We start from the raw sequence: 14,137 nt of genomic DNA on the forward strand, positions 1-14,137 counted from the left end.
TCCTGGTCCTCTCGGGACAGGGCTGGCTTAACCTGAGGTGGTCCCCACAATCTCCCCTGGATCCGTTGCTCTGGCCCGTCCTATATAGCCCGTCTTGTCCTTGGGATGTACCCCAGAAATCCCAGAATGTGTTCTTACAGAGTCGCGGCGCTGGGTGGACGTGCTTGATCATCCGGGAGAAAAACGGCGTATAGATGAGAGTTGCGAAGCTCTGAAATTTGTGGTTGTGTGTGCGCGCCTTGTTTTGTCAAATGCGGCGGAATGGGAGCACATGCGGGGATTTGTAATGAATAAAGCACCATAAGAGGATTTGCTCACAATGGCAAAAAAGCAAGTCACGGCACGAGTAAATGTCACTTTATTGGGACATTTTCAGTGGCTTGTAGAGGTCACTATAGAAATAGTGCATGGATAATTCCATCATGGTTTTCTATAGGTCACAGTACACACTCTCTCCCGAACACACATGTTCATTCAAAATGAAGATTTATGCCGAAACGCTGTTGCCTCTCTGCAGTTCCTGTGTTATTTGACGTATGTCTGCTTGTCCCCCCAGTTTCCCTTCATAAAAGCGAAATATGAAAAAATGTCTTGGCGCCACAGTAGAATGTTTGAGAATATATATACATATACGTACTGTAACTTCACAATACATATATAATTACATACAAGTAACACAGAATTATCAGAAGCAATCAATTATTTCAGAATGCAAATTTTTTTGGTTGAAACAATCAGATTTGACCGTACCCAAGATACCCAGTGGATATGGGAATATGTATGGGGGGTATAATATACTGACGGTTGTGCTGAAATGTGCAATATTTCAGGTTCATATTTATGAAGCACGTTCCCTCGGGCGTTGCTGTCTGAGGAAGTGAAGCCTCAGCAGGATAAGAGTTCATAGTGAGGCGACGCTGCAGGAGGAAATGTCTTTTTTTAATGCTTCCTGCCAGGGACATTTCAACCCGGGGAAAACTAGTACAGCGGCACACGTAGTACAACTGAAACGTGGCCTTTTATTAGCTTCTCTAGAGCAGCTAACAAGTTGTAGGAATAATCCTCCTTCATCAGTTCGGTGCTACAGTGGTGAAATGGTGGGGCTCGAACCTGCGACGGTCACAGTCCAAAACCCCTTACAGCTCTGCCCACTGGACGGTTGGAAAATTCCACAAAAAGAACTTCAGGCAGAAGATTCCAGATTGAAGGCTGGTTTATTGTCAGTACAACATTATACACAGTATACCGTGTATTCAAGCCCCACTTCCTACCATTGTGTCCTCGAGCTGCTCGGGGGGGGGACTGTCCCTGCAGCTAGTCACTCTGTACTCTGGGAAAGAACCCCCCCGCAGTATGCAAGTTGTAGATGTTTTAAAATGACGACCTGGCCCCTTCCTCGTTCCTCCAGACGCCGTGGCAGCAGGGACAGGTGGAGGAGGACCACGGGACGGACATGAGCCGAGCGAGGCAGGTATGGACAGTGAGCTGCTCCCAGTCGCACCATCATTCCTCCGAGAGAGAGAGAGAGAGAGAGAGAGAGGCTCAGCTTTTGTGTATTTGTATGTGTGTGCATGGGGGGTCGAGAGAGAGTGTGTATGTGATGGATGACCTTTGAGATTGATGATGCTCGGCGCTGTTGTCTCGTCCCAGAAGCTCAATAGAACACGATCACTTATCATCTCAGCCCTGTGTGAGTGTGTGTGTGTGTTTGTGGCGGGGGAAGGAGCCCCCTTTTTATATCGTGACGGAGATGGAGTATGGAGATTTTGAACAGATGGAGAAAGCAGCCTTGCATGAAAGAAGGAAAGAAAGAAAGTTGAGCGGCGGGCGTGAAGAAGGAGCGGCAGAATCCCTGTGAACAGGTAGAGTTGCACGCTCCTCGTGAGATGCAGCGCGTATGAATATGATTGTGCGTATGAGTGTGTGTTGTCGGGGGGGGAGGGGACGGCTGTGGAGCTGCTGTTTGTCTGGACCGCATTGTGAATACAAAGGGATTACTGCACAGGGTTTAGTGATTGTGTGTTTTAAAGGAGGAGGGACTACAAGGAATTTGGGGGATGACTGAGTGTGTGTACACACACACACACACACACACACACTAAGTATTATTCCATGGTGGAAAAGAGACGTGGAATTGGTGTCCATGTCAAATATATATATGGCGCAGTGGGAGGATCTGAACGCGTATAAAATTTGCATTATCTGTTATCTGAGAAATGGACAGAATGACAACTTGATAAATGAGCGTTTTAATCCCGCTGCTTGACTTTAATGAATTTATGTTATCTAATGGATTGGGGGGCGCGGAGCCTCGATTAGTGTGGAATGGGCGAGAGGAAGAGAAAACAGGCCCATTCATCTCTGTTACCGTCCTCCTGTGCGCCTTTGTGGGTCCCGCCGAGTGATGGGGGTGGACGGGCAGCAGGGCCGCGGCCTGGGCGCGTCGAGTTCAAGACTGGCCTCGCCTGTCACCCCTACATGACCCCGCAGTGTGGAGCAAGATCAGGGGGATCTGGGGGGTCTCCGAGCACGAAACACACCAAAGAGAAATAATAACCATAAGTCAGGTCTTAGTGCGCATGTGCATGAATATGAATATGTAAATATTGGCTATATAATGTCCACACGGGGCGCTGCTGCAGAAACAGACACCAGAAGGTTAAAAAGTGGATTTGTCCGCTGGTCAGCGGAACTTCTGACCACTTTGATTATTTATCGGACCCGTTTTCTTTGTATAAACCGGCTGTATTTGCAGGAAGGCGACACGGCGGAGGGCTGTCGCTGGGAGTGGCGACAGTGGCGCCGCTGGCCCCGCCCCCCTCAGTCCGCGCCGCAGTCGGACCCGCGACTGGACGTCGGCGCGATGCCGCTGCGCTGCGACGGCCACGTTTCGGACAGCCGCGATCCGTACCTGCAGCCGAGTAAGTGTCGCCCTGGTCTCGTCTCCGTGGTCGCGGCTGGGCGACTTTGTCCCCGACGTCGCGAGTCAGGTGACCCGCCGCCGGGGTCAGGGGTCGCGGCTGGTTTATTTTGTACTTGTAGGAACTACCCTGAACCCAGTTAATGAAGTAATGAGGATTTAAACCGTGTTTAAAAGTTGTGTCTGGTCTGTAGGTGGTTTACTCTGTTGGTGTGTAAATGAGTAGTAATTACAGAGTTGTTACCTGAACCCTGTTTTAAAGATCAAGTTTTACTCCATGTTGTCTTTTGAGAGTCCCCTCGGCAGCAGGACTGAACCCCTGTTCTCGGTGTGACCAGGGTTATGGGGTACTCCAGCACGTGCCCCGGTCCCTCAGCAGCAGGACTGAACCCCTGTAACCGTTGTTCTCGGTGTGACCAGGGTAATGGGGTACTCCAGCACGTGCCACGGTCCCTCGGCAGCAGGGTCTCGGTGTGACCAGGGTTATGGGGTAATGGGGTACTCCAGCATGTGCCCCGGTCCCTCAGCAGCAGGACTGAACCCCTGTAACCACTGTTCTTGGTGTGACCAGGGTTATGGGGTTCTCCAGCACGTGCCCCGGACCCTGGGAAGCAGGACTGAACCCCTGTTCTCGGTGTGACCAGGGTTTTGGGGTACCCCAGGTATGGAGAGTCGGCGCTCTGAATTGTGAGAGTGAACCGGCTGATGAAAGCCCAGGAAACCTCAGTGCTTCTCGTCTTTTTCCTGTGTGTCCTGTGGGAATTCATCCCTGATGGATAGAGGGAGAGAGAGAGAGAGAGGGGGGGGGGGGGGGGGACAGAGAGGGGGGGTGGGGGGGGACCCTCTGAGCTAATTGATTATAATTGCTCATTAGCTGTGAAGGTCAGAATCTTGATTTAATTGTGGCCACGGCACACTTACACACCGACACACACAGTCACACTCAGGAAAAGGCGGAGTTTATATAGACCCCATGTTCACCCGAGGATTTGGATTTTTAATATAATGAATATGAAGTGCCGTGATTGTGAGACACTGCAGCACAGCACGCGGTGTCACGGTGAAACGTGTCCTCTGTATTTAACCATCACCCTTGGTGACAGTGGGCACCATGACAGGCGCCTGGGGAGCTGCGTGTGGGGACAGGACCTTCATCAAGGGGACCTCAGTGGCACCTTGGCGGATGAGGATTCGAACCAGCAACCTTCTGATTACGGGATCACTTCCTTAACCGCTAGGACACCGATGTCCCTATTGTATGTGAAGCAACACATAAAATGACCAGTTACATGAACATAAAAATGAAGGTGGCAGCAACTTGCTGTGTCATTTACATTTCGAGCATTTACCAGACGTCCTTATCCAGAGACAGGGACAGTCCCCCCAGAGACACTCAGGGTTAAGTGTCTTGCTCAGGGACACGATGGTAGTAAGTGGGGTTCGAACTGGGGACTTTGTGCTCCTCTGGTTTATATCACCAGGCCCCTTGTCACCCCCTGTAATACCACTGTGGCCCTCTAGAGGCGTGTTACCGTGTTAAATCTTAATGTTTAACACATTTAAAATATCTTTCTTTTATAATGTCTGGCCTGTCACCCACGAGCCCCTCCGTGTGATGTTCCACAAATTCGTCCCCTTGTTTGTGTTGAAATTTGTCCTCTCTGAGCTGAAATGAGAGTTATGCGTGTCTTCTCGTGTTTGTTCTTGTCCAGATACCCCTGGGGTATTCCTCTTCCTGTTCCTCCGAATCCCACTTCCACAGTGGCGCCCCATTGTTAAAGAAAGCTTATCGCATCCCGAAACAGCCATCGAGGGGACATAAAAACAGGGTCCTAGTGAGTTAATGTCACACGCTGCCGTTGTCCGTCCTTCACAGAGACCCCTGGGACAATTTCCCACATGTACCGATAATCCTTTACCTTCGTGGCTCGGGGTGTCTGAGCTCGTCTCTGGAGGGCCTTACGCTCTGACAATGGGGCGGGGCCATGTTCTCATCATCGCCAAACTTTATTCTGCGCCAGAGAGACAATTAGAAGGAAGAAGGTTGAAGTTTATCGTCCTTTGTACAAAGTACAGGGAAAACTTGAAAACCCCTCCCACGCAGACAGAACATAGGACATGAGACACAGAAGACATAGAGGACAAAACGGTGAAGCAGCAATAAATAAATAAATGTGCATAATTTAAAGTGACAGTGTGTGTGTGTGTGTGTGTGTGTGTGTGTGTATATAATGAGTGTGTGTGTATAAATGTATATATAAAGTATAGTGCATAATGTTAAGTAAGTATAATGTGTGTGTATATTGTGTGTGTGTATAGTGTGTGTGTATATCTATATAATGTGTGTGTGTGTATATATAATGTGCGTGTGTGTGTGTGTATATATATATATATATAAAATGTGTGTGTGTGTATATATAATGTGTGTGTGTGTGTGTATAATGTGTGTGTGTATATAATGTGTGTGTGTGTATATATATAATGTGTGTGTGTATATAATGTGTGTGTGTGTATATAATGTGTGTGTGTGTGTATATAATGTGTGTGTGTGTATATAATGTGTGTGTGTGTATATATATAATGTGTGTGTGTATATAATGTGTGTGTGTGTGTATATATATAATGTGTGTGTGTGTATATAATGTGTGTGTGTGTGTATATAATGTGCGTGTGTGTGTGTATATATATAATGTGTGTGTGTGTGTATATAATGTGTGTGTGTGTGTGTGTGTATAATGTGCGTGTGTGTGTGTGTGTGTATATATATAATGTGTGTGTGTGTGTGTATATAATGTGTGTGTGTATATATATAATGTGTGTGTGTATATAATGTGCGTGTGTGTGTGTATATATATATAATGTGTGTGTGTGTGTATATAATGTGTGTGTGTATAATGTGCGTGTGTGTGTGTGTGTATATATATATATATAATGTGTGTGTGTGTGTGTGTGTGTGTGTGTGTATATAATGTGTGTGGGTATATATATATAATGTGTGTGTGTATATAATGTGTGTGTGTGTGTATAATGTGCGTGTGTGTGTGTGTATATATATATAATGTGTGTGTGTGTGTATATAATGTGTGTGGGTATATATATATATATAATGTGTGTGTGTATATGTATATATAAAGTATAGTGCATAATGTTGAGTAAATTAGTGGTGCCGTGCTGGTAAGGAAGGGGACTCGCAGGTTGGAACCCGTCTCCTTCTGTTGACCAGTCTGCTGAAAGACGTCTCTGTGCTGGGGGGCAGGTGAGAGGTCGTAGATTCGCTCCAGTGTCACACTCTTAGTGTCAGGCTGCTGAAATCAGAGAGAGTGTACACACACACACCCCTTCACACACACACACACCTTCACGCTCACGTCAGCAGGTGTTTTCAGAGCAGATATCTTTACCGCCTCCTCGGGGACTCGTGAGAAGCGGTGCAGCAGGTGATGGGAAGGCTTTCCTCGGCGACTGAGCCCCGGATAATCTGGGTAATCTGGTAAAACGATGTAAACTCCGCCTCCCTCGCGCCTCCACTTGAGTGTATGTGGCCTCGCGCTCCATCTCGTCCGTCTCGATATGTGGCACCCGGCAGCGTCGCCCTCATCCACGGATGGCCACACCAGGGAGGAGCTCAGAGATGGTCGCTGTGAGTACTTCTCATGCCGGTCTAGTTTACCTGGAGACCGGGTCTGGATCGGAACCGGAGTTGTTGGGGGACAGCTGAGGTTCGGCTGTAGGGTGTGAACTGGGGACCCATTTCTAATAAGAGCAGTAATAATAATACATTTCGTATGTTATATACTGTATTATGTTTAAAGACGTGTATAAGGACATCAGGCGCAGTGGACAGGAAGTTGGACGCTTTTTCATGTGTGTGTGTGATGCATCCTGCAGATCTGTGAAATGTTGCAGACACGTCGTGGTTGGTGGGTGTGTTGGTGGATGAAATCACACACTCGCAGCATCAGCTGCATTTAGACTTGACTTGCGATGAATGTGATCTTTAGAGACGACCACCAGCCATCTGGATGTCTCCTCTCGTCCGTCCCCCTCTGCTAACCCTCGCATTTTGTCTCCTTCTGGTTCATACCACCTTACCAAAATGCAGAAAGCTCGCAGAGACTGACCTCAGAACAGCCATGTACATCTTTACTCCTGCAAACTTTACTGCACCTTCTGTCCCCCTGCTGTGTGCGTGAAGATGAAGAAGTCCCTGCTCTCCTGGACTACAACGGCCACGCCCGTAATGTGCAACTTACGTACGGACGTAATATTTGTAGAATTCTGCAACAGAATCCGGTGCTGAAAACATGTCAACTTGATTGATGTTCTTGTGTTATTGGGTTGAACTGGGATGCAGGTGTGTGTGTGTGTGTGTGTGTGTGTGTGTGCTGTAATTACTTCAGGTTGACTGGTACAGACCCCGCTGTCTCTCTGTCTGTCTGTCTGTCCCCCCCCGCCTCATGCTCAGTCTTTGACAGCTGGTGGCTCAGTAGACAAAGCGGAGCGTTGGGATAAGAGGCTTAACTGCCACGTCAGACATCGACCTGTGTGTGTGTGTGTGTGTGTGTGTGTGGGGTGGTCTTCAGAGTGTATCTGCCCTGTGTGTGTGTGTGTGTGTGTGTTGTTATTGGTCACTGTATCCTGTACCGATTGATTTAGGAATCATGTGGGGATTTACGTGTTTTTAGCCCCGTTCTGGCCCGTCTGCCTTGCAGAGTTATATACTTCTATACCAGTCTATACTTCTCTATATCACTCCATCAAACACACACACACACACACACACACACTCACATTATCTCCTCTCCCTGTCTTTCGACCCTGGTATGCTGTGCTTTGGTCCAGATGGATGTGTGTGTGTGTGTGTGTGTGTGTGTGTGCTGACGGATGGTCTGCTTTATTTTGACCAGTCTTGGGTGGTGAGTGACTGGTGGCTGGATGCTCAGGGCTGGAGGACACACACACACACACACACACACACACATATATATATTATATATATATGAAATGCTTGTGATTACTGCTCGTGGCTGATGTTAAGCCATTTAAACTGAATATAATTATTTTTCATGCTTCCAGGCTCTGCAGTGTTCTTGTCGTACGTTGTGAAGTTTATTGCCTTTTTTCCCACTTTTTCTGGGTTTCTCATATAAAAAAACAGCAGCTCATTGCAGCCTCAGCCCCGAATGAAGAGGGAAGGTAAAAAGCACTAAAACCACAGACAGCCACGCACATGTATTTGCTTAGCTGTTTTTCCTGGAGCTTTCCAAACACTGTCCCATGGTCAGGCCAGCCAGGGACTTTGGAATGTGACATTTACTGGAATCCAGAGAGAGAGGGAGAGAGAGCGAGCGGCGAGGGAGGGAGAGAGAGAGAGAGAGGGAGAGAGAGAGAGAGAGAGGCTAACGTTTTAATAAGCAGAATCGCGGAATGTGTTCGTTTGTGTATTCGAGAGATTGAAGCTCTTGAGGATTTTATTTTCAAGGCATCAATTAAATAACACAGGAGGTAATCAGATCCATAACAGCACCCAGCAGCGGCTGAGGATTAACCTCCACACACAGACGCCACTTCTGTGTGTGTGTGTGGGTGTGTGCTATATACACACCAAAAAACACCTTTAGGGTTTACTGAGGGTGTGTGTGTGTGTGTGTTTGTATCCCCGTGCATGTTGTCATACGTGCTTCTGTGATGGTGCATTTACAGACAGGCACATCAGCGGTCTGTCTCATACTGGTTCTCCCAGTCTGGGCCTGGAGACCCAGGGTCTTACGACCGGTCCTCAGAAGCCACCAGCCCATTCTGATGGCTTTTTACCTACCTGGACCTTGAATGGCTGCCGGGCCCAGGGGACTGGGTTGGGAATCACTCGTCCTTTATGCGTGCAATTTAAGACTGCTGCACGTCCTCGTAAGGGGTGTGTTTCCGCAATTCTGTGACCTTTGGTGACCTACATTTGTTTTTCTCTGTGCATTCAGACTCCTCAGGGCATATGAGTTCACCAGCATCAGCAGCGCCACCCATGGGTGGAGGTGCGGGCCACCCATCTGTCATCAGTTCCTCGCGGCCCCTCACATCTCCCATGAACACCCTGGGCTCGCCTATGAACGGCCTGGCATCGCCGTATTCCGTCATTACGTCATCGCTGGGATCCCCCTCCGTCTCCCTGCCCTCCACGCCGGGCATGGGCTTCAGTTCCCTGCACAGCCCACAGGTACACACACACACATACAGTTTATTATATATATTTTCATTAAGTTTTTCCACCATTATTATTTTTTTTAAGTTAAAAGACTTCATTGTCGTTGCACGATCACTTGTGGTCCTGCCCACCACCCCTCAGTGCAAAATCAAGAATAGAAAATGACCAGGAAAACATGCATTATTCTATAATACTGATAAATAGGAGCTGCTGCGTGTATATTGTGAATATTATTCCGGCTAATTGCCCTCGCCATGCCGTTGCGGTTCTTCCGCCATGGGCCCAGAAGAACTTTGTGTTGTTTTGCTGCGCACTGTGTGGATGTTGGAGTGACTATAAACCCCTGCTTGACTTGTAATGACCTCGCCTGAGTGTGCGTCTCCAATGAGAGTGAGCCACGCCCTCTCTTGCACAAGTGTTGTAAAGGTCATGACTACGTTGTGCTGTGCGCGTCACACACACATCGCATGCGGCCGCTGCCCGGCGTGTTTGCTCCGGTGAACGCAGGTGAGGACGCAGCCCCATCTGCTGGCGAGGCGGGGCACTGCAGGACAGCCGCCACCTACAGAAGGGACGGCGCGCGTGTTAGTTTGGAGAAAAATGTTAATGCTGTTCGCTAATCTCTCTGCACCAGATGAACTCTCTGAATGGTGTCAGCAGCTCAGAAGACGTCAAGCCCCCACCGGGCCTGAGCCTGGGGAACATGAACTACCAGTGCAACAGCCCAGCTTCCATGTCCAAACACATCTGCGCCATCTGCGGAGACCGCTCGTCAGGTAACGTGCTCTCACGCTGGTGATCTGTGTGTGTGTGTGTGTGTGTGTGTTTAAATGTGGGCCGTTGTGTCCATCAGGGAAGCATTATGGAGTGTACAGCTGCGAGGGCTGTAAGGGCTTCTTTAAGAGAACCATCCGGAAGGACCTGACCTACACCTGCAGGGACAGCAAGGAGTGTCTGATTGACAAGCGCCAGCGGAACCGCTGTCAGTACTGCCGCTACCAGAAATGTCTGGCAATGGGCATGAAGAGAGAAGGTATTTTTATTTTATCACAGTACAAGTTTTTATGTTCATCTATGTCTTTGTTGGGAAAGCAGTATCTCAAGTTCACTTGGACTAGTTAACTCGGAAAATATTTAGGTCAAAGGTCAGGGCCACACGTGACCTCACACGTGTTGAGGGAATTTATTCAAATTCAACTTGAAGATTAATGAAATAAAGATAAATGAAGAAAAAAAAATCCACTTGGACTCCCTTGGGTGATCAGAGGTCAGAGGTCGAGGTTACCTGAGTGATGCAGAAATCCCCTTATCCAGAACGACTTAGAAACGTGCTTTCACGTTTCCATCGAGTAGTCAGTTGTGGTTCACTAGAACGCAAATTGTTTTATCAGAAGGTTCCCGGTTCGAATCCCGAGTCTGCGCACCGCGCTCAGAGTTGAAAATTGTTGAACTTTGACTGCTGTGTGCCAGTGACGTATTTTTGCACGACCAATAGAATCGAAGCGAGCGAGTGTTTGGTCTGTCCCTTCAAAAAACTCCAATAAATCGGGAATGGAGGAAACGCGGTGAAAATGGTGAAAATGCCCGCCCACGCGAGGCTTCTTCTCAGCCCCAGCTGGTGCTGGTTTGGCGTGGGTGATTAGAACCCGGTATATGTCCATTTTTTTTCTTCAGCTCCTGGCAAATGTCACATGCCTCCTTGGTTTTGTTGTTTCTTCTTTTGCCATTTTTGTTTTCTGTTATATGTTCTTTTTCGGGATGTAGGCATGACAGATGAAGTGAAGTGATTGTCACATGTGATACACAGCAGCACAGCACACGGTGCACACAGTGAAATTTGTCCTCTGTATTTAACCATCACCCTGAGTGAGCAGTGGGCACCATGACAGGCGCCCGGGGAGCAGTGTGTGGGGACGGTGCGTTGCTCAGTGGCACCTTGGCGGATCGGGATTCGAACCGGCAACCTTCTGATTACGGGGCCGCTTCCTTAACCGCTAGGCCACCGCTGCCCCGGTGGGCAATGCATTGTGATGCATTGATAACTGTAATCGACCAGTGAGGGTTCACACAAGCTAATTAAAGCTTCTTTTAATGCACGGGCTTCAGGATGTTGTGTATGAGAAGCACCGTAGCCCCTCCCTCGATGGTCAGCCAATCAGGCCATACATGCAGTTGGTGGACCGCAGGAAAATGGAGGAGTTGGTGTCACCGTGTGAAATCATGATGTTAGCTGAAACATTAACAGAGGTGTGTGTGTGTGTGTGTATATGTGTGTGTGTGTGTGTGTGTGTGTGTGCGCAGCGGTCCAGGAAGAACGGCAGCGTGGGAAGGAGAAGAGTGATAATGAGGCTGAGTCCACCAGCAGCTCTAACGAGGAAATGCCCGTTGAGAAGATCCTGGACGCCGAACTTGCCGTTGAGCCCAAGACAGACGCCTACGTGGACGGAAGTCCTGGAAACTCGGTGAGCGTTCGTATTTATGAGGAGATTTTATAGAAACGGCGTAATTGTGCTTAATAAAGAATCCGTGTTATGTGTGAGCAGACAAACGACCCGGTGACGAATATCTGCCAGGCCGCAGATAAGCAGCTCTTTACTCTGGTGGAGTGGGCCAAACGCGTCCCACACTTCTCAGAGCTGCCTCTCGACGACCAGGTCATCCTACTACGGGCAGGTCGGTTTTACACGCTCGCCAGTACTCTCCGCCGTAAGAAACGGTTAATAGTAGTTGTGCTTCTGTTGGCTTGCCCGCCTTGCAGGCTGGAACGAGTTGCTCATCGCCTCCTTCTCCCATCGCTCGGTAACAGTGAAGGATGGAATCCTCCTGGCCACAGGTCTACATGTGCACAGGAGCAGCGCTCACAGTGCCGGAGTGGGATCCATATTTGACAGGTGGACACACCCACAGTGATACATGCCTTTTGAAGTGAAACGTTCAATGCGTGAAAAACTAAAAACCGTGACTGGCAGGGTGCTAACAGAGCTGGTGTCAAAAATGAAGGACATGCAGATGGACAAGACTGAGCTTGGCTGCCTAAGAGCCATCGTTCTCTTCAACCCAGGTGAGTGTGTGTGTGTATATATATATATAAAATGTCTAGTAATGCTGTGTGTGTGTATATATATAAAATATCTAGTAATGCTGTGTGTGTGTATATATATAAAATATCTAGTAATGCTGTGTGTGTGTGTGTGTGTGTGTGTGTGTGTGTGTATATATATATATATATAAAATATCTAGTAATGCTGTGTGTGTGTGTATATATATAAAATATCTAGTAATGCTGTGTGTGTGTATATATATAAAATATCTAGTAATGCTGTGTGTGTGTGTGTGTGTGTGTGTGTGTATATATATATATATATATAAAATATCTAGTAATGCTGTGTGTGTGTGTATATATATAAAATATCTAGTAATGCTGTGTGTGTGTGTGTATATAAAATATCTAGTAATGCTGTGTGTGTGTGTGTGTGTATATATATAAAATATCTAGTAATGCTGTGTGTGTGTGTGTGTGTGTGTGTGTGTATATATAAAATATCTAGTAATGCTGTGTGTGTGTGTGTGTGTGTGTGTGTGTGATAGATGCCAAAGGCCTATCCAACCCTCCAGAAGTAGAGGCTTTGAGAGAAAAGGTCTATGCTTCATTGGAGTCCTACACAAAGCACAAGTACCCAGACCAGCCTGGCAGGTACACAGCAAACACACACACACAAACACACACACACGCTGAAGCGGCCACGCTGACACGCATGCTGTGTTTGTCTGCAGGTTTGCGAAGCTGCTCCTGCGGCTACCTGCACTGCGCTCCATCGGACTGAAGTGTCTGGAACACCTGTTCTTCTTCAAACTCATCGGCGACACGCCCATCGACACCTTCCTCATGGAGATGCTGGAAACGCCCCACCAGATCACATGACCCTGCCACCTCGCACATTCTGTATATTCAGAGACGCTATCGGCACGCTACGCGCGCGTTTTGTACCCGGCAAAGAGCTGTTATCAATACTAATGTGAATTTTTTTGTATTGGGAATTGGTAGAATGTGGGCATTTACAGGAACGGAAGGATTTTATTAGGTGGGAGAATGAACTTTTTCAAACGTCTCTCTTTGTAAATACATTATTTCAAGTATCGTTAATAACAGCAATACAATGCAATAATGAATAATTATTTTATTCAAAGAATAAGTGTATAAAACAACGATTCATGCATTTCTAAAATGTCATTTAGAACTGTCAGAATAAAATATTTAAATGAATCTGCTTTGGTTGCTTGTATTTGTACTGAGTCCAATAAGTCCTGAAGGTCTGGTTATGACGGTCAGTTCAGCTACTGTTCTCATGACGACGGCTGCGGCGCCCCCTGACGGCCGCTGCAGGTATCGACCGCACATTCCCACCCTGGAGTAATTTATTCACATTTACATTTACAGCATTTACCAGACGCCCTTATTCAGAGCGATTTACAGTCAGGAGTTACAGGGACAGTCCCCCCCTGGAGACACTCAGGGTTAAGTGTCTTGCTCAGGGACACGATGGTAGTAAGTGGGGTTTGAACCTGGGTCTTCTGGTTCATAGGCGAGTGTGTTACACACTAGGCTACTAGCAGCCATATTTAAAAAAGGCTACCCACTACCCACTAGGCTACTAGCACCCATAAATTAAAAAATCTCTTCACCAGATTATACGCACAAGGCATGACGTCACAAAGTGCAAATCTGTGGGTTTCAGCACAAATATATATATATATATATATATATATATATATATATATATATATATATATATATATATATATAATAATTACAGCATTTAAAATTTATATTATTTAAACAAAAAATATTTATAACATAAAGTTTAAAAAATGTTTGATCAGTAAACTGCTATAGTTTCTGTCACTTAAAAAAGGATTAAAAGGGTCGGAAGTAAATAAATGAATAACTGTGTTAACTGTGAGTGGCGGAAGGTCCGGGCCGGGATGGGAGGAGGAGAAGGAGGAGAAGGAGGGAAGGA

The 14,137-nt window shown here is 47.2% G+C and overlaps 1 protein-coding gene across 1 annotated transcript; it reads left to right on the forward strand.

Moving 5' to 3' along the window:
- Window positions 1-1,438: 1,438 nt before the first annotated feature.
- Window positions 1,439-13,383, forward strand: rxrgb (retinoid X receptor, gamma b). Its single transcript, XM_028967832.1, has 11 exons — window positions 1,439-1,471; window positions 2,756-2,921; window positions 8,896-9,131; window positions 9,754-9,895; window positions 9,973-10,152; window positions 11,421-11,581; window positions 11,663-11,792; window positions 11,878-12,010; window positions 12,089-12,180; window positions 12,708-12,813; window positions 12,894-13,383. Exons 1-11 carry the CDS (start codon window positions 1,454-1,456, stop codon window positions 13,039-13,041), a joined length of 1,512 nt encoding a protein of 503 aa, XP_028823665.1. The 5' UTR covers window positions 1,439-1,453; the 3' UTR covers window positions 13,042-13,383.
- The last annotated feature ends 754 nt before the right edge of the window (window positions 13,384-14,137 follow it).

Source organism: Denticeps clupeoides, unplaced genomic scaffold (genome assembly GCF_900700375.1).
Source record: "Denticeps clupeoides unplaced genomic scaffold, fDenClu1.1, whole genome shotgun sequence".
NCBI lineage: Eukaryota > Metazoa > Chordata > Actinopteri > Clupeiformes > Denticipitidae > Denticeps > Denticeps clupeoides.